Source organism: Rhinoraja longicauda, chromosome 2 (assembly GCF_053455715.1).
Source record: "Rhinoraja longicauda isolate Sanriku21f chromosome 2, sRhiLon1.1, whole genome shotgun sequence".
NCBI classification, from domain to species: Eukaryota; Metazoa; Chordata; class Chondrichthyes; order Rajiformes; family Arhynchobatidae; genus Rhinoraja; species Rhinoraja longicauda.
The window spans coordinates 86344831-86365831 of NC_135954.1; the positions used below are offsets into that span (position 1 = coordinate 86344831).

General features: G+C 42.8%; 1 protein-coding gene across 2 annotated transcripts in view; it reads left to right on the forward strand.

The window, feature by feature from the left end:
• The first annotated feature begins 5359 nt into the window (after positions 1-5359).
• The window catches only part of LOC144606507 (serum paraoxonase/arylesterase 2-like), a 33762-nt gene continuing 18120 nt past the window's right edge, over positions 5360-21001 (forward strand). The window contains exons 1-4 of one of the 2 annotated variants that reach the window (XM_078422716.1): positions 5596-5783; positions 11437-11507; positions 14036-14091; positions 17267-17432. In XM_078422716.1, the coding sequence (XP_078278842.1) occupies positions 5713-5783; positions 11437-11507; positions 14036-14091; positions 17267-17432 (364 nt within the window). In that variant the 5' untranslated portion in view covers positions 5596-5712. Of the gene's footprint in view, positions 5784-11436; positions 11508-14035; positions 14092-17266; positions 17433-21001 lie in introns of both variants that reach the window. The other variant, XM_078422726.1, reaches the window with a different exon arrangement.

The window sequence follows — 21001 nt, forward strand, 5'->3', positions numbered from 1 at the left end:
CTTGGTCAGAAGCCATAATTTCCGTATTACATAAGGAGGGCAAAGATCCGACTTCATGTGAGGGATATAGACCGGTCAGCTTGCTCTGTAATGATTTAAAAATATTAACAAGCATACTAGCACAGAGAATGCAACAACATATAACTAAATTAATCAAGCCAGATCAAACGGGGTTTATCCCGGGGAGACAGGGGGCTAACAATATCAGGAGAACACTAAATCTTATATCATGTGCTAAAAATAATCCCAGACCTACCATGCTGCTTAGCCTAGATGCACAAAAAGCGTTTGACCGTGTGAAATGGAACTTTTTATATCAAACATTGAAGGTTTTTGGGTTTCACTCAACGTTTATAGACTGGGTAAGAATTGTTTATAAAAATCCCAAATCACGGATCAGAATTAATGGCTGCTGCTCAGACTTCTTCTACCTCAAAAGAGGAGTCAGGCAAGGAGATTGCCTGAGCCCGCTACTGTTTGCTGCAAGTATTGAACCGTTAGCAGAGTCAATAAGACAAAATAAAAACATTAAAGGAATAAAAGATGAAGGGGGCATAGAACACAAGACGTCATTATTTGCGGACGATTTATTAACATACATAGTGGAGCCCTCCACGTCTATACCAGCTCTACTAGATAACCTAAAAGAATATGGTGAAATATCAGGATATTTGACAAATGAAGCCAAATCAATAGCAATGATGCTCTCAGGAGATTGTCCAGTGGAACTTAAAGAAAAAGTCCATTTTAAATGGACCAAAAAAGGGTTTAGATACCTTGGTATAATTATCACTTCGAATACAGCACAGCTATTTGAAGCTAATTATGGGAAACTGATATCTGAGATAAAGGATGATTTGGCTGGATGGGAGATTTTACCGTTGACTCTGGTGGGAAGAGTAGAAACAGTCAGAATGAATATATTGCCAAGACTGTTGTTTTTGTTCCAATCGTTGCCTATTATGATCTCGGGAGCTTTTCTAAAAAAACTGGATAAAATTATATCGAAATTCTTATGGCAAAGTAAAAAAGCAAGAATTAAATACAAGACGCTTCTTAGCAAAAAAGAAAAGGGAGGGTTGAACTTGCCTAATTTAAGAAATTATTATTGGGCAACGCAACTCAGAGCCTTAATCATGTGGACCACTAAAGAGAAAGATTCAATGTGGGTGGAGATGGAGCAAAACGCTTGTAAAAATTTGCCTTTAGAATCACTCCCATTTTTAAACGAGAAGGCCCTGAAGAGGCTCAGGATGGGCAACGAGTGGATTAGGGTAACAATGAAAATCTGGTCAGCAGTAAGAAAGAAGCTGAAGCTGTCAAATTCGGTAAGCAGGGCTACTAGAATAGCAAAAACCCCAGACTTTGTACCATCTACCATGGACTCAGGATTTGACAGATGGGCTGACAAAGGGCTAATATACATAGATCAAATGTTTCAGGGACAAACAATGAAAATATTCACACAACTTCAAAAAGAATTCAATTTACCTGCTCATGACTTTTACAAATTCTTACAGCTAAGAGATTACTTACAGAAACATCAGGAATGGGAGAACATCTGCAAGACTCCATCTAAATTAGAGGAAGTGTTGTGGGGGTTCTCGGAAGACAAGTCAAAAAAAGGGATTATATCAAAAATTTATGAAGCACTACAACATGAATCCAAAGAGAACAACTTACATATCAAAGAAAAATGGGAACTGGAAGCGAATATCATAATATCAGAAGAAGGGTGGGAGGAATCATTTAAAGAGGGACATAAACTAACTAAGAGCCCAACATGGAGGGAATTTGACTGGAAAGTTAAAATGCGTTACTTTTATACTCCATTCATTACATCGAAATATAGTAATACAACTGATTTATGTTGGAGGGAGTGTGGAGAAGTTGGGGACTCCACTCATATATTCTGGGATTGCCCAAAAATACAGGATTTCTGGAAGAATATTCAAAAGGAAATTAAACAGATTATGGGCATTAACTTCCCTCTGGAACCAGCACTTTACATTTTGGGTATAATTCCTGACAGTATGACAGATAAGAGTTCGAAACATTTACTGACAATCCTGCTGCTGATAGCAAAGAAGACGATAACAACTTCGTGGTTGAAACCACAGCCTCCAAGCATAATGCAATGGAGAGATAGGGTAAAAAATGTGTATATAATGGAAAAAATCACAGCAAGGTTACAGTTGACAACAGACATGTTTGATAAAAGATGGTCATTATTAATACAGGCAATGCCGGGACTCGAGTCTCTTCCGTTTTTGGGAACTTAAAGTAAGGGTATTTACATTCAATATGCATCTCCTATGTTTGTTTAGTTTGTGTTTGTATGTATGTAAAAAAAAAAATAATAAAAATAAAGTAAAAAAAAAAAAAAAAACACCAGGCAGTGAGATGCAGTAAATCATGTTTTCCTGTAACTGTTTACAGAACTGCTCTTCAATGTAAAGACTAAATGAAACACTAAAGTTTCAGTGCATAATAATGAGGTAGTGACCACTTGTTTGCATCTATTCACTGCATTAAAATAACCTTTCTGTCTTCTACTTCAGCATTTGGGGCCAATGGGTAGGTATGTTTTCAGTGCGACCTGTCTTCTCGTATTAAATACCACTTCATTTCAGTCCTTTGCCATCAGAGGTGGTTTGTTTCCAATTAAATTTTGAGGAGTGCCTATGTGTGAATTATATTATGTGGGGTGACCACTGTACATCGGCTGCAACACAAGGAGATTGTTGGAGCTCTGGCAGATATATTTGTATCTTTGTTCACCGCAAGTTTCTTCAGGTGCTAGACAAAATGGGGTTCCAGGCACTCACCACCCACTTGCCCCACACATCTTTAAACTCTGCCCCTCTCACCTTACAGCCATGTCCTCTAGTATTTAATATTTCCTTCCTGGGAGATAGGTTCTGATTGTCTACACTATTTAGGACTCTCATAATTTTATATACTTCTATCAGGTCACCCCCACTGCCTCTGCCATTCCAAAGAAAGCAATCCAAGTCTGGGCTTGCATTCACTGGAATTTAGAAGGATGAGAGGGGATCTTATGGAAACATACAATTCTCAAAGGATTGGACAGGCTAGATGCAAGAAAAATGTTCCTGAAGTTGGGGGAGTCCAGAACCAAGGGTCACAGTTTAACAATGAGGGGAATAAGTCCATTTAGGACTGAGTTGTGAATCTGTGGAATTCTCTGCCACAGAAGGCAGTGGAGGCCAATTCACTAGATGTTTTCAATATAAAGAGATAGATTTAGCTCTTGGGCTAAAGGAATCAAGGGATATGGGGAAAAAGCAGGAACGGGGTACTGATTTTAGATGATCAGCCATGATCATATTGAATGGCGGTGCTGGCTCGAAGGGCCGAATGGCCTACTCCTGCATCTATTTTTCTATGTTTTATGTCCAACCTCTGCATGTAGCTCATACCCTGCATTTCCTCTGGGAGCTCATTCCATCTACAGCGCATTCAGAAAGTATTCAGACCCCTTCACCTTTTCCACATTTTGCTACGTTACAGCCTTATTTTAAAATGGATTAAATTCTTTTTTTTTAATCATCAATCTACACACAATACCGCATAATAAAAAAAGCGAAAACAGGTGTTTAGAAATTTTTGCAAAGTAATTAAAAAGAAGTAACTGAAATATCACATTTACATAAGTATTCAGACCCTTTGCTATGATACTCAAAATTGAGCTTATGTTCATCCTGTTTCCATTGATTATCCTTGAGATATTTCTACAACATGATTGGAGTCCACCAGTGGTAAATTATATTGATTGTACATGATTTGAAAAGGCACACACCGGTCAATATAAGGTCCCACTGTTGACAGTGCATGTCAGAGAAAAACCAAGCCATGAAGATGAAGGAATTATTCGTAGACCTCCGAGACAGGATTGTGTCGAGACACAGATCTGGGGAAGGGTATAAAACAATTTCTGCAGCATTGCAGGTCCCAAAGAGCACAGTGACCTCCGTCATTCTTAACGGAAGAAATTTGGAACCACCAGGGCTCGTCAGAGAGCTGGCCGCCTGGCCAAACTGAGCAATCGGGGGAGAAGGGTCTTGGTCAGGGAGGTGACCAAGAACCCGATGGTCACTCTGACAGAACTCCAGAGTTCATCTGTGAAGATGGGAGAACCTTCCAGAAGGACAACTATATCTGCAGCACTCCACCAATCAGGCCGTTATGGTAGAGTGGCCAGATGGAAGCACTCCTCAGTAAAAGCCCGCTTGGAGTTTGCCAAAAGGCACCTAAAGGACTCTCAGACACTGAGAAACAAGATTCTCTGGTCTGATGAAACCACGATTGAACACTTAGGCCTGAATGCCAATGGTCACGTCTGGAGGAAACCAGGCACTGCTCATCACCTGGTCAATACCATACTTACGGTGAAGCATGGTGGTGGCAGCATCATGCTGTGGGGATGTTTTTCAGTGGCAGGAACTGGGAGACTAGTCAAGATCGAGGGAAAGATGAATGGAGCAAAGTACAGAGAGATCCTTGATGAAAACCTGCTCCAGAGTGTTCTGGACCTCAGACTGGGCGGAGGTTCACCTTCCAACAAGATAATGACCCTAAGCACAGAACCAAGACAACGCAGGAGTGGCTTTGCGACAAGTCTATGAATGTCCTTGAGTGGCCCAGCCAGAGCCTGGACTCGAATGATCGAACATCTCTGAAGGGACCAGAAAATAGCTGTTCATTGACGCTCCCCATCCAACCTGACAAAACTTGAGAGGATCTGCAGAGAAGAATGGAAATTACCCAAATACAGGTGTACCAAGCTTGTAGCGTAATACCTAAGAAGACTTGAGGCTGTAATCGCTGCCAAAGGTCCCTCAACGAAGTACTGAGTAAAGGGTCTGAATACTTATGTAAATGTGATATTTCAGTTATTTCTTTTCAATTACTTTGCAAAAATTTCTAAACACCTGTTTTCGCTCTTTTATTATGGGGTGTTGTGTGTAGATTGATGATATATTTTTAAAATATTCCATTTAAAAATAAGGCTGTAACGTAGCAAAATGTGGAAAAAGTGAAGGGGTCTGAATACTTTTTGAATGCACTGTGTACACCACTTTGTGTGTGAAAACATTGTCCCTCATTCTCTTTTCCCCCCTATCTCTAATTACTTGCCTTCACTCATTGAACCTAGAACAGTACAGCACAGGAACATGCCCTTCAACCCACAATGTCAATGACAAACATGATGCCAAATCCAACACTGACCTGCCAACAGATAATCCATTCCCTGCATATCCATATGCTTATCCAAAAGACTTTTAAATGCCTCTGCGGTATTTACCTACACAACCAGCCCTGGCAGCGTGTTCCAGGCACCCATTACCCTCGGTGTAAAAAGACTTGTCCCCCACACACCTTTAAACTTCGCCCCTCTCACCTTCAAGCCATGCCTTCCTAGTATTTGATATTTCATATATAATTTGATATTTAGTAGTCGACGAGGCTGGGGGAGGTGCATATGAACACGTTTCACTTGGAAGGGCTGCTGGGTCCCTGGAAGGAGGTGAGGGGGGAGGTATAGGAACGAGTGTTACATCTCCCGCGATTGCACCAGGGAAAGTACCTGGCGAAGGGGCGGAGAGAACCTGCAAGGCTCATGCAGTCTGACTCACAGCGGCTGGAGGCGCTGCTTCCGCAGACAGTCAGTCCTCACGGTACCTGGCCATGGGGAAAGCGCTGCTCGCCCTTCTCGCGCTTCTCCTCGCCCTTCTCGCCAGCCCTTTCCTGGACGTGTGGTAAGTAGTGCGGATCTTTCTCTCAGGCCCCCCCCCCCCCTAAGGCCGTCAGCAGGAGCGGGGTTGTTGCGGGGTCCGCGGTCCGCACACCAGCTCAGCTGCCGGCTGAGCGGACAAAGGCCACAGCGTGAAAACATCGGTGCAGTCAAAACATTTTGTTTGACAGGGTGACGACCTCTGCAACTTAACCCCCGGGGAACCTAGAATATCAGAGATATTCTCCTATTCTCTACAAAAATCTGAAATGTTCACTTTTCCCCCCCACAGTTGTTGGAAATCTGACCTTCTGGCCACTTCAATTGTAACCTGTTTTTATTTCAGATTTTCTGCACCTGCAGATTTGTGATTTTTATTTGGAAATGGATCTGCAGTTTGCATACATTTGAACTGTTTTCACTTCAGTTGTTCAGAGTGAGAGGGGAGGAAAGGTTTTGTTATTAAATAACCGCACCCCCTTAAGAAGTTTGGTTCATGTAGAGAACCAGTCCAACCAGTGGCAGAGGAATTGCATTTTAATATGGTTTAACAGTCCAAGAGGAATGATTCTTTCATCAAATTGACGCATGAAGTAACCAGTCGAGAAAAAAAAGATCGCCGTTCCCTGTTGCTGCTGATATGCGGCTCTCGCCGTCTTCCACAACTTGTCCTGCCTGGGGCGAGCGGGTCGTTACTGTACTCTTGGTTTAATAGTGCTATTGAGTATTCAAAAGTAGAAAATGTTCCGTTTTTCTCCATCGGTTGGCACAATATCACTTTCTGTGGATTTCAGGACATTTTACCCACCTGTCTATCCTCTGGCTTGCCTCTGATTACCGAATGACAGGGTGACGACCTCTGCAACTTACCCCCGTGGAACCTAGAATATCAGAGATATTCTACTGTTCTCTACAAAAATCTGAAACGTTCACTTTTTTCCCCCACAGTTGTTGGAAATCTGACCTTCTGGCCACTTCAAGTGTAACCTGTTTTTATTTCAGATTTTCTGCACCTGCAGACTTGTGATTTTTATTTGGTGTTATTGATTTGGAGGGAGCGATGAACAACATGGGGGAAAACCATTCTGCTTGTTGATTCTGCAAGGGCATCACATTTAGAACAGTCCTTCATTCCAGCCTCACATTCTGCAAAATTAGAAACTGTGGGCCACCACCAGAGGAACACTACCGTATATCTTCTTCCAGTCCAAAAAACAACTATTTACCCTGGGTCTTAGTTGTGTGTTACCTAGCCAATCCAAGGTTAAGATAACAGACCCATAATTTCTCGCTTGTCGTTATTGATTTTGAATGAGAGAGTACATAAATTTGTAAGTTGCAGGAGCAGAATGAGGTCATTTCATAAGATCATTTGTGATAGGAGCTGAATTAGGCCATTCAGTCCATCAAGTCCACTCACCTTTCAATCGTGGCTGATCTGTCTTTCCCTCTCAACCCCATTCTCCTGCCTTCTCCCCATAATCCCTGGCACCTGTACGAATCAAGAATCTGTCAATTTCCGCCTTAAAAATATCCATTGATTTGGCCTCTACAGCCTTCTGTGGCAATGAATTCCACAGATTCTCCATCCTCTGACTAAAGAAATTCCTTCTCGTCTCCTTTCTAAAGGTGCATCCTTTTATTTTGAGACTATGGCCTCTGGTCCGAGACTCTCCCACTAGTGGAAACATCCTCTCCACATCCACTCTATCCAGGCCTTTAACTATTCCTGAAGGTACAATGAGGTTTCCCCTCATCCTCCTAAACTCCATTGTGTACAGGCCCAATGCCATCAAATACATAAAAATTCACACTTTGCAGTGTTCTGATACCATCATGATCTAAAGACAGTGAAGGATTGTGGTCTGCATGTCCCCTTGATTTCCTCTTGTACGTCCCTCAATATCCTATGATGCATCCCTCTACATTCTGATAACTTGGACGCACGAGAAGTTGCGGATGCTGAAATCTTGAGCAAAAAAACAAAGTGCTGGAGGAAGGACACAAAGCGATGGAATAACTGAGTGGGGTCAGGCAGCATCCCTGGAGAACCTGGATATGTGGCGTTTCGGGTGGGGACACTTCTTCAAACTGTTTGATCAGTCAGTCTGCAAAAGTCTGTGTCCTTTTTTGTAAACCGGCATCTGCAGTTCCTTTACCAAATACTGGATGGACTCGGTTTGTCAAGCAGCATCTGTTGAGGGAATAACTTTCAGGTTGGGACCCTTCAGCTTGATTGTAGTTGGGGGGAAAGAAAGCTGGAGTAGGGATGTGTGGGCGAGATAAAAGTAGAAACACGTGATGGGGAGACGGGGTGGGGAGATGATTGGAGTAAATGACAAAGGCTGGAGATGAAAAGGAGATAAAAGGTTGTCAGATAAGGAAAGGAGAGGAGGTGTAAATTGTAAAGCTGGAGGGAGGGATATGGGTGGAAGGGGACCATGAGGAGTGGAAAGAGGAAGAGATAAAAAGGGAATGTGGAACTCTGGAATGGGACATGAATGTGTGAAAGAGAGGAAAGGAATAGGATGCCGGGTTGGTGGGAGGAATGTGTGTGCACTGGGGGGGGTGTGTGTGTGAGAGGGGGGGGCAGGGAAGGAGAGGGCGTGTGAGAGGGGATTCTGATAACTTGCTTACTTTAAGTCTTCCAACAGTTCTAAAACCTTTACTTATAATTGTATTTAGTGTTTCAACATTCTACTTCATTATTACTTTGGAAGTACCCTCTTCCCTCACAAAGACATATACAAAGTACTCTTTTAGACCCTTAAAATTGCCTTTGATGCTCCCATTTTTGTCTTTAGTAAGTCCTATTCCTCTACGAACTCCCATCTTAATATTCATAAGTCCATAAGCACAGTTTTGGATCCCCATTTAGGTTGGCAGTGCATTGTTTCTTATATGTGCTTTGTTTCATATTTTGGTTTTCTTTCACCCTCTATTTCTGTTATAATTGTTCTCACTACTATATGCATTCTGACACTTGTCATTAACAGCCTTTTTTCTTCTTTATATTCCTCTACCTTTTTTATTATTCAAGGAACTGATTTGTTTGCCTTTCTTTGTCCCCTTGTGAGATTATGCCCAAAACTGCACCCGGACTTCCTTTTCCTTTGCTCTGTTGTACAAATCCAGTCTGCAAGAAGGGAACAAAGAGATCTGCACGTCTTATTCTGGACCTAGCCAATGCTTTTGGATCTGTTCCCCATTCTCTCCTCTGGACAGCCTTCGAGTTCTTCCATGTGCCAAAGACCTTTACAAACCTGGTCAGAAACTACTTCCAAGATTTGCAATTCTATATTACAACAACAGAATACACAACATCATGGCAATCACTGGAAGTGGGAATAATGGCAGGTTGCACCATCTCCCCACTAGCCTTCACCATGGCGATGGAAGTGATCATCCAAGCTTCCAAGTGGGTCGTAGGAGGAGAGCGGCTGCAGTCTGGGCAGCAGCTACCTCCTATTCGCGCATACATGGATGACACGACCACCCTGACCTCAACCATTGCATGTACCAAGCGCCTGCTGGAAAAGCTTCATGCGAACATAACATGGGCCCGGATGAAGTTGAAACCCAGCAAATCCCAGAGCATATCCATCATTAGAGGAAAAATCGTAGACAACAGATTCCTCATTGATGAAACACCCATTCTGATGGTGTCAGAGCTGCCAGTCAAGAGTTTCGGGCGATGGTACAATGCAAGCCTCAAAGACTCACACTAGTGTGACCAACTGAGGGAAGAAACCATCAAAGGCCTTGCCAGCATCGACAAGACCTTGCTTCCTGGCAAGCTGAAACTGTGGTGCCTGCAGTTTGGATTGCTCCCCCGTCAGATGTGGCCTCTGATGGTCTACGAGGTCCCCATCCCCAAAGTCGAGAAGCTGGAGAGAACAGTCAGTTTATACATCAAGAAGTGGCTTGGATTCCCGCGTTACCTCAGCAATATCGGCTTGTATGGACACAGCGCTCTGGAATTGCCTGTCTCTAGTCTCACAGAAGAATACAAATGCACAAAAGTGAGGCTGGACATGACCCTGACCGAGTCTCAAGATGATACGGTACGAGCGGCTGCTCCCAGACTGGCAACTGGGAGGAGGTGGACCCCATCAGAGGCTGTACAGCAAGCAAAATCTGCTCTCAGGCACAGAGACATTGTCGGACAGGTGCAGCAGGGAAGAGATGGGATTGGACTCTTGACAAGTCGAGATCCGTCAGCAAGAGGAGGCAGAGAGATGCACAAAGGCAGTCTCAAAGTCCAAACAGGGCCAGTGGACTACCTGGGAAAACCTGGAGCATCATAGGCTTAACTGGAAGGATCTGTGGGAGATGGAAGGAAGCAGTCTTAGCTTCATCATCAGAGCCATCTACAATGTTCTTCCCACACCCAAGAACCTGAACCAGTGGTTTGGAGAAGATCCATCAAGTTCTCTCTGCCAAACCCCAGCAACATTAAGGCACATCCTCACTGGTTGCAAAACCAGTCTTTCACAAGGCCGCTACACATGGAGGCACAATCAGCTCCTGCGACCACTGGCGATTACCTTGGAAGGAAGGAGAACTACCACCAATGCCCTCCCTCCCCCAACGCCTGGTTTCTTGAAAACCACCCATTTTGTAAGAGCAGGACAACTTCCAGAGAAGCAATTTGCAAGAAAGGAACCGACCCTCCTGGACACTGCCCGGGACTGGAAAATGCAGGCTGACCTAGATCAGAAGCTCATATTTCCACCAGAGATCATCACAACTAATCTCAGGCCGGACCTGATCTTGTTGTCAACCTCACAGAAGACCCTATACATCGTGGAGTTAACTGTGCCTTGGGAGGCTGCAGTTGGTGAAGCGCATGAACAAAAATGCCTGAAGTATTCAGACTTAGCAGCCGAGGCAAAACAACGCGGCTGGCATGCCCAGGTGCTCCCTGTAGAGGTTGGTTGTAGAGGGTTTGTAGCCATGTCAACAACCAGACTCCTGAAGGGAATGGGAGTCCGAGGACAGGCCTTCCGGCAAGCCGTCAGGTCGCTGTCAGAGGCTGCCGAGCAAAGCAGCAACTGGCTGTGGCTGAAGAGGAAAGACTCCAACTGGGCTGTAAAATGACAGCAACAGGGGTAAAAACGGAGGGGAGCGCACCTGGGATGCCAGGTATCAAAGTTGAGCCTTCTGGAGGTGTCGTTGGCCTATCAACGAAACACCAAGGAAAGAGGGTGCCCACCTGATGGCCCCAATGAAGTCTTTACCCCTACCCCCACTCAAGAGATTAAGAAGGTGCCGATTACAGTAGGGATTGTAATACCAAGTCCTATAAGCTCAACTCTACCTTTTTTATTATTCAAGGAACTCATTTGTTTGCCTTTCTTTGTCTCCTTGTGCGATTATGCCCAAAACGGCACCTGGACTTCCTTTTCCTTTACTCTGTTGTACATTTTCCTTTCAAGTTTTAATTTCTAATTCACTTGGGCCAGATCGACTCTCATCCCATGGAAATCGGCCATCCTCCAATTTTTTACTTTTACTTTGGATTACTTCTTCTCTTTTTCTATGGCTAACCTAAATCTGACCACTATCCCCAAATTGTGCCCCCATTGAAATTTGGTACATTTAATCCTCTTCCCTCAAATTGATCCCAGCCTATAACAAGTTTCTAAACAGGTTCTATTGCTTCTGTTGTTTTGCAGCAATAAATTAGGCGTGTTCAAAGATCTGGCACAAATTGAACCTGACAATTGCCATCTAATCAAAGGAATTGGTACGTAGTGTTCCATTATTTGCTCGTCTTAGCTTCAACATGAGAAGTTGTCAAAAGCAAATGTTCATGCATCTGATGCATTATACCAGAATTATTATGCTTGATATGATGGATTTTACATGAATGTGCAAATTTAGCGACAGTTAGTGAATCTCAATTTAGAAGAAAGCAACTCTTCCCAGACAGCATTCACACATCTGCGGAAACAATAATCTTGGGTGAATGTAAATGGATGCAGATCCTTGAAGGATAGTGAACAGATCAAGAAAACTGCCTTGAGATACAAGAGACTACAGATGCTGGAAACTTGAGCAAAAAACAAACTGCTGGAGGAACTCAGCGCGTCAAGCAGCATCTGTAGAGGGAGTGGACAAATGATATTTGGGGTCAGTGGCCTTCTTGAGACTGATTTGGGTCTGATCACTACTCTGAAGAAGGGTCCTAACCTAAAATATCGTTTATCCATTCTTTTCACAGATGCTGCCTGACCCACTGAGTCACTCCTGATTTCTTTTTGCCCAAGAAAAACTGTTTCCATTTAAAATAAAGTGGTATTGAAATGTAAAGGCGTCAAAAGCAGAAGTTCAGGGAAGAGAAGAGTCTGAGACTCTGATGTGAAACAGAGGATTGTGAGATATGAGGAGGATGCAAGGGACGTGGATGTCCTTGAACATTAGTCACTGAAAGCACATGTTCATTATATATCAAGCAGTTTTGAGACAGGAGCAATGATTTTTTTACTTCATTTATGAGGGTCAAGGTGAGATCGCACATCCTTGCCCAACAAAAGATATAGTTTCTGTAGAGAGGGCACGATTAAGGTCTGCAGTTAAATGATATGATTAATGTTTGTAAACTATAGCAAAAACCAGGCAGCTTCAGATCAATCAGATATAGTCCTGTTCTCGACCCTAAATGTCACCCATTCCTTCTCTCCAGAGATGCTGCGTGTCCCATTGAGTTACTCCAGCATTTTGTGTCTACCCTCAACAGACATACTCTTCCTTTTCGTTCTGGGCGACCCCAAGTGGAATGTCTGCTTGGTGGCCTAATTATTATCAAGCTTCCCTGAAACTACCCAGTATTTATGATGATGTAATCCAGAATGGAGGCATTTAGTGTCTCTGACAATACCAACCAACTCAAATACCTGAGACAGTTACGTTCAATCTAAAAGGAGATGGTTAAAATCTGTAGACTGTTTAAATTATGGATGTTAATAGGTGAATAGTCAAGGTAGAAATGTTTGCTTTCAGTGACTGGTGTATAAGAACATCCAGATCCATTTGGATATCAATATATCCCAACCTATTGTCTAGTCAAGTCAAGGTTAAAATGCACAAACATGGTGACGTAGAGGTACAATGAATATCTTGCTATTGCGATTTGCAGAACAGTTTACCTTTCTGTTTTTCATATCAAAGTGGATAATTTCACATTTGTCTGTGTTATATTGCATATGCCATTTATTTGCCCATTTGCTTAACTTTCAAAATCTTCTTGAAATATCTTTGCATCCTACAGGTCACTCTTAAGCTCTGTTCCAAGTCTTAGACTCTTCTTTTCCTAAATCTTCTGTTTTTTAAAACCTTGGATTTCAACCTCATTTTAAAAAAAGAATGCAAACCTTTTGATCTTCGAAGATACGCACATATTTACATTTATATTTGCCCCAGATCTCTCTTCCAGCATCTGTATAGACATTTTCTGAGAGATTTATCCTTCCAAGCTCAAATTCACTTACATTTGCTAAATTTGAGTATATATGTAAAACCCATCACCACAAAATAATTAATCTTTCTTCATCATACTTTCGAGTTTTGAGTCTCTTGTCAATTTAAGAATTGTTCCTTGTACATTAAAGTACAAATCATTGAACTCAAACGCCACAGTTGTTCGAATTCTGAAATGATCAGCCATGATCACATTGAATGGCGATGCTGGCTCGAAGGGCCGAATGGCCTCCTCCTGCACCTATTGTCTATTGTCTATTGTCTAAAACACAAATTGCTGGAAATACTCCTGTGAGGATTTTTTCACAATGAATATTAACTATCTTTCCAAATCATTAATATACTAAAATTATTTGTCCTAGTACCAACTCGTGAGATACTCCAATGTGTATTTCCCTCCAGTGTGACAAACAGCTTTTCACTGCTACTCTCAATACAATTTCTGACTGGGCTGCTTCTGGCCCTTGCATTCCATGGGCTTTGATTTTGATGACAGGCTTGGGGTGAGGCATTTTTTTCACGTATTCTTGTCCAAAAATACCATTATATTGATTCTTTCCATTACCTCATCAAAAAAGTACTAGTTGAGGTATTTGCTAGTTGAGTACTAGTTGAGGTATTTGCTGAAAAATATTAAGCTCTATATTTAAGCCAAGATGTTTGCTGAATTATTTAAATTAGTTGTACCTTTATTACATCTGCATTGTGCATATTCTATAGACCAATGTGTCCTGGTTTTGTTGGTTCTCCTTCATTGCCAAATAATAACTGAGATGTAATGTCTTCTTGTTGCAGAATATGGGTCTGAAGATATTAGCATTCTTCCTGGAGGGTTGGCGCTCATCAGCTCTGTGAGTCAGCATTTAATATCTAACTAACAATTGATTAGTTTCAGCAAAAGACTGTAATTGGAAGTGATTTGAAAACACAAGATGTTCAGTTTTTCTTCAAGTTTTGTTTTAGGACATTCAGGTAGGATGTTTAGAATGTTGTTTTAGGACGTTCAGGTAGGATGTTCACCGTGTAACTATTTTCTGTATATTCTGAACGCTTGTTTATTTTCTCTCTTGCACCACCTGATCTACTCGTGTATTGTATGATTTCCCTGGACAATACATACAACAACGTTTTTCTCTGTACTTTGGCACAGTGACACTAATAATAAACCAAAGAAAATCAAACCAAACTTTTCATAAGCCATTGCGCATGTGATTTGGAAATTCAATAGGCTTCTTTTACTTTAGTTCACTTCCTTTAAAAGAGAATTTGGATTGAAGGAATAAGAGCAATGCCTCAGGCACGTGGCTGGCAATGCACTCTATTGATGCGGATCCATATTGTTTCTCAATAATGTTTGTCCTCAGCTATAAAGTTCAGTTGAAAGCACACAAGTTCAGATTGATCGTTGGGAATCAATTCATATTACAATGAATAATAATAATAATAATGCATTACATTTATATAGCGCTTTTCAAACACTCAAAGACGCTTTACAGGGATTTCTAGAGCATAGAGAAGTGAATAAATAGATAAATAAGTAAACGAACAGAGAAAGGAGACAGAAGGTGAGGTGACCTTCAGTGGTTGAAGGCAGTGCTGAAGAGGTGAGACTTCAGTGATGTTTTGAATGTGGTGAGTGAGGAGGAGTCTCTGACGGTTTGGGGTAGTGAGTTCCATAGGGTGGGAGCAGCGATGGAGAAAGCCCTGTCCCCCCAGGATCTGAGTTTGGTCCGGATGGGGGGGGGGGGGGGGGGGGACAGGAGATTGGCAGCAGCAGAGCGGAGGGTGCAGGTGGGAGTGTGCCTGTGGAGGAGGTCAGTCAGGTAGGATGGGGCCAGGTTATGGAGGGCTTTGTAGGTCATGAGGATTTTGTATTGGATTCTCTGGGGGATGGGGAGCCAGTGGAGTTTGTAAAGGACGGGGGTGATATGGTCACGGATCGGGGAGTGGGTGAGTAGACGGGCAGCGGAGTTTTGAATGTATTGAAGTTTACTGATGATTTTTGAGGGTGAGCCATAGAGGAGGCTGTTGCAGTAGTCCAGACGGGAGGTGATGAAGGCGTGGATGAGGGTTTCTGCAGCTGTGAAGGAGAGGGATGGACGGAGACGGGCAATGTTTTTGAGGTGGAAGAAGGCTGTCTTTGTGATGTGTTTGATGTGTTTGTCGAAGGAGAGGGTTTGATCAAAGATGATTCCAAGATTCACAAATATAAATACAAATCACAAATATAAATAATCAATATAACTCTTTGTTCATTTAGAGTAGATATTAGAACTCTGAAGTTCAAAACTTGTTGATTGTGAGAGATCAGCAGGGCATCTGGGACCAAGGCCTGTCCACACAAGTTGACAGACGGCCAAGGCACTTGCTCCACAACCAAAATAAAACACTGAACTATTGTCAAATTAATGTTCATAGCTTTGGCTTTGTAATTCAAAAGGATTCTTAAATTCATAATTAAAGAAAAGTATTATAAGCTTGCAAACTTGGAGATTAAAAAAATGGTGTTAATTCCGTTGTATTATTTGCTTTGAACAATTTCCTTTTATTCCGCTTCTCTTTCCTTATTAATTCCTATTGTAGAGGTCCTTTGGATCTACACGTTCACTCCTTTCTGGTGTCTAAATGAATAGTTGAAAACAATGGGTATGCAATCCCGAGCCAAACCTGACCTGCCATAAGAACTAGCGAAAGAGATAAAAAGAACTACAGGAAAGAATCCCCCTCGTTCTCACCTTCCACCCCACCAGCCAGCGTATCCAACAAATCATCTGCCAACATTTCCGTCACCTATAACGGGACCCCACCACTGGCCACATCTTCCCATCCCCTCCCCTTTCTGCGTTCTGCAGAGACCATTCCCTCCGTAATTCGGCGAAACCAAATGCAGGCTCGGTGATCATTTTGATCAACATCTTCGCTCAGTCCGCCTTAACCAACCTGATCTCCCGGTGGCTGAGCACTTCAACTCCCCCTCCCCCTCCCACTCCCACTCTGCCCTTTCTGTCATGGGCCTCCTCCAGTGCCATAGTGAGGGCCACCAGAAATTGGAGGAACAGCACCTCATATTTCGCTTGGGCAGCCTGCAGCCCAGCGGTATGAACATTGACTTCGCCAACTTTAGATAGTTCCTCTGTCCCTCCCCCGTCCCTCCCCCCACCTTCCCAGTTCTCCCTCTATCTTCCTGTCTCCACCTATATCCTTCCTTTGTCCGGCTCCCCTGACATCAGTCTGAAGAAGGGTCTCGACCCGAAACGTCACCCATTCCTTCTCTCCTGAGATGCTGCCTGACCTGCTGAGTTACTCCAGCATTTTGTGAATAAATACCTTCGATTTGTACCAGCATCTGCAGTTATTTTTTTACACGAAAGAACTACAGATGTTGGAATCTTGATCGAAAAACAGCCTGCTGGGGAACTCAGCAGGTCGCGCAGCATCTGTGGTGGGAAGGGGGCAGACAATGTTTTGGGTCAGAACCCTCTTTCAGTCTGAAGAAGGCTGAATCCCATCAGCAATCTGTATTTTGCTGACATAAGACCAACAAGGAGCTTTCCCTCTGTAAATTCCATGGAAATAGCAGAATTTAATATTTTCATGCTTTGCCCTCTTAACAAATAGCATTGGATAATTCTATTCCCTAATGCAAAATTGATCAAATGTTTTAAGAATAATTCAAAATATCATTAGCTTTCAGGGAAGTTTATGATTTAATTTATAGCAGAAGATAGATTGGCTAATGCCATAGTTTAAATGAATATTTGCACCATATTCCGCTTTGGCATAAACCTTATTGATTGCTTCCTAGGTGAATTGTGATTTAATCACACTGCCCAGTTCCAGTACATAGCTTACAATAAGTAGTTATGCTTTTATCTATTAGAGACAGCCTGAGGGCTCCTGCAAAATACCTGCTCTGCAATAATATGCAAAGATTAATTGTACTTTAAAATTTTAAGAATGTACGTGTTTTTGTAACTTTAGAGCTTCCAACAAGACAAAACCTGTTCTTTATTTCTTGCTTTTAAGGGGCTGAAATATCCATTACTGCCTAATCTTGCCCCTGATCAGCCCGGGCAGATTTTCCTGGTGGATCTGAACAAGCCAACCTTGAGTGCTGATGAACTGAAGATCAGTCGTGGGTTTGATGTGGAATCATTTAACCCTCATGGGTTGAGCACATACGTAGAGAAAGGTAAAGGTGTCATTGATTATTGTTCACCTGGGAGGGGTGGAGGGGGAATTCCGGTTTGAGAAAATATCATGCAGCAATAAACTGACTACGGAAAGTCCTGGATAGATTTCCAATTTAATGCAGTATTTCTTTTGATACTTGTTGTTTGAAGTTGAGACAGTAGTAGAAGTAATGGATACTAGTTGGTGAAACATCAAGTAATTAGAAAATAGTGATGCCATCCAATGGACCCAATCAGCTCTTTCTTGACTGGACCCAAGTCTTTCTTAATCTCAGTGTATTCCTTGCCCTTCTCATCGTGACCAGTGGGGCAAGTTTTCCACTGAGATGCATGACAGATGTGAACATAGAAAACATAGAAAATAGGTGCAGGAGTAGGCCATTCGGCCCTTCGAGCCTGCACCGCCATAGAACAGTACTGCACAAGAACAGGTCCTTCAGCCCACGATGTCTGTGCCAAACATGATACTTGCTTATTGACTCTTATCTTTTCTGAAACCTACCAAATAATGAAAGGCTTCGATAGAGTGGATGTGCAGAGGATGTTTCCAGTAGTGGGAGAGTCTAGGGCAGGAGGGTGCAGCCTCAGAATAAAAAGACATATTTTTAGAATGAAGTTGAGGAGGAATTTCTTTAACCTGAGGGTGGTGAATCTGAGGAATTCATTGCCATAGACGGCTGTGAAGGCCAAAGCAGAGATTGATAGGATTATTAAGGGTGTCAAAGGTTATAGGGAAAAGGCAGGAGAAGAGTTGAGAGGAAAAAATAGAACTGCCATTATCGAATAGTGGAGCAGACTCGATGGACCGAATGGCCTAATTCTACTCTTATGCCTTATAATCTTATGCACATAATTCATTCCATACATAGAGTCATCGAGACATACAGCATGGATCAGGCCCTTCACCCAACTAGCCCACACCGACCAACATACCCTATCTACACTAGTCCCACCTGCCTGCGTTTGGCCCATATTCTTTGAAACCTTTCATATTAATGTACCTGTCCACATTAAACCTTTCCTATCCATGTACCTGTTCATATCTATGCTTATCCACATGGCCATCCAAAAGTCTCTTAAATTCCAGTATTGTAATCATCACACCCCCACAGCATGCTCCAGGCATTTGCCACCCTCTGTGTGTAAAAAAAAAAAACTTGCCTGTCGATCTCCTTTAAACTTTGCCCCTCTTATCTTATGCTCTCTTGATTTTGACATCTTGGGAAAAAGGTTCTGACTGTCTACCCTATCTATACCTTTCCTAATTGTATGTACTTCCATCAGGTCTCCCTGCAACCTCTGGCGTTCCAGAAAAAACAATCCAAATCTATTCACCCTCTCCCTGTAGTTAATACCCCCTAATCCTGGCATAATTCTGATAAATTTCCTCAGCACCCCTTCCAAAACCTCCACATCTTTCCTGTAATGGGACGACCAGTACTGCACAGATACTTCAAATGAGGCCTAACCAAAGTCCTATAAAACTGCATCATGACCTCCTGACTCTTATACTCAATACCTCGAACTATGAAAGCATACCATATGCCGTCTTCACCGCTCTATCTACTTGCATTGTCACTTTCAGCTAGTTATAGACCTGGACCCCAAGATCCCTCTGTACATTGATGCTGTTAATCTTGCTTCCAACTGGATTCTCCACTTCCTGACCAACAGACCCCAATCAATGAGGATAGGGGACAAATCATCCTCCACGATAATCCTCAACATGGGGGCTTCGCAAGGATGAGTTCTCAGCCCCCTTCTTTACTCCTTGTACACCCACGACTGTGCAGCCATGTACAAATCTAATTCAAATTTCAAATTCGCAGACGACACCACCATTGTGGGCTGGATACCAAATAATGATGAGACTGAGTACTCAAAGGAGATTGAGAACCTCGTGTCCTGGTGTCGGGGCAACAACATTTCTCTCAACGTCAGCAAGACAAAGGAGATAGTGATCGACTTCAGGAAGCGAAGCGGTACACATACCCTAGTTTGCATTGATGGTGCTGAAATAGAGATGGTTGAAAACTTCAAATTCCTAGGAGTCAATATCACCAACAACTTCTCCTGGACCACCCATATTGAAGCAATGACCAAGAAGGCACATCAACGTCTCGACTTCATTAGAAGGCTTTGAAAGTTTGGAATGACCCCAACAACGCTCACCAACTTCTACAGATGACCCATAGAAAGCATTTTATCAGGATGCATCACAGCTTGGTTTGGGAACAGCTCCATCAAGGATCGCAAGAAATTGCAGTGAATTGTGGACACAGCCCAGGCCATCACACAAACCAACATCCCTTCTATTGATTCCATTTATACCTCACGGTGCCTAGGCAAGGCCAGCAGCACAATCAAGGACGAGTCGCACCCTGGCCACTCCATCTTCTCCCCTCTCCCCTCTCCCATCAGGCAAAAGGTATAGAAGTGTGAAAATGCACAACACCAGATTCAGGGACAGTTTCTTCCCAGCTGTTATCAGGCAATTGAATCATCCTACCACAACCAGAGAGCAGCGCTGAACTACTATCTGCCTCTTTGATGACCCTCGGACTATCCTTGATCGGACTTTGCTGGCTTTACCTTGCACTAAACGTCATTGTAATCATGTATTGTATTTCTGTTGATTGGTTAGCACGCAACCAAAGGTTTTCACTGTACCTTGGTACACGTGACAATAAGCTAAACTAAACTATGATCTATTCAGTCTCTCGGATGATTCTGAGGATGTCCAGCTGCTGCTCGTTTCCCTAATGGGGTCTGTAAGGAGCTGCAAATGGACACACCTCACACAGGTGCAGTTCTTAGGGACACTGGAAGTCCCCCTAAATTTCCACATCATGCAGGAGCAGCATAATATTGCTCTGTCATCTTTACTGCATTAGACAAAGGGAAATTTACAAAAGGAAAATAAAACCTTATCCGTACCTTATCCATCCGTCACTCTGTGGTTGGACTCCATGGTTTGGTGCTTGGGCTGGGAAAGCTGCACATTCAACCTGCACCAATTCCAGCCACTGAAATCAACAGGACAATCAGTGACTGGGAGGAAGATGAGGAAAGGTTTCCATGTGTTTTAATTTAGTTTAAAACTTATTTTATAAGTCATTTTCTCACCTTAAAGAGTGGGTCCTGATGAATTAGCGGCCTGTGTCATATCCTTGAGGGCAAGTTTAAAGAGCAGTGGCACAGATGGTAAGCATGTAATGGTTGAATTCTCTGGCGAAGTCGATTACAGTCTAAACCATTTACAGCCCAGCTGTATTCTTGCTGCAACTCATATACTCTTTCCTTTTCTCGCCTGGATCGGTAGACTTGTAAACTCTTAGTTTTTTGAAAACTTGCAGTATGAACCTGCATGCTGGTGATTTGGCCACTGTTTCATTGAGAATGCACTTGAGGCCACTGCATTGAGTGAGAGCTGTACTATTGGACATCCAGGTCTCTGGTCTGAAGTGGAACCAATAAATAGTTCCCTGAATAGTAGACTGAGGAAGAACAAGAATATCGCAGTTGTCCTGGGTAACATTTATCTCTTGTACAACATATAAAAACAGGA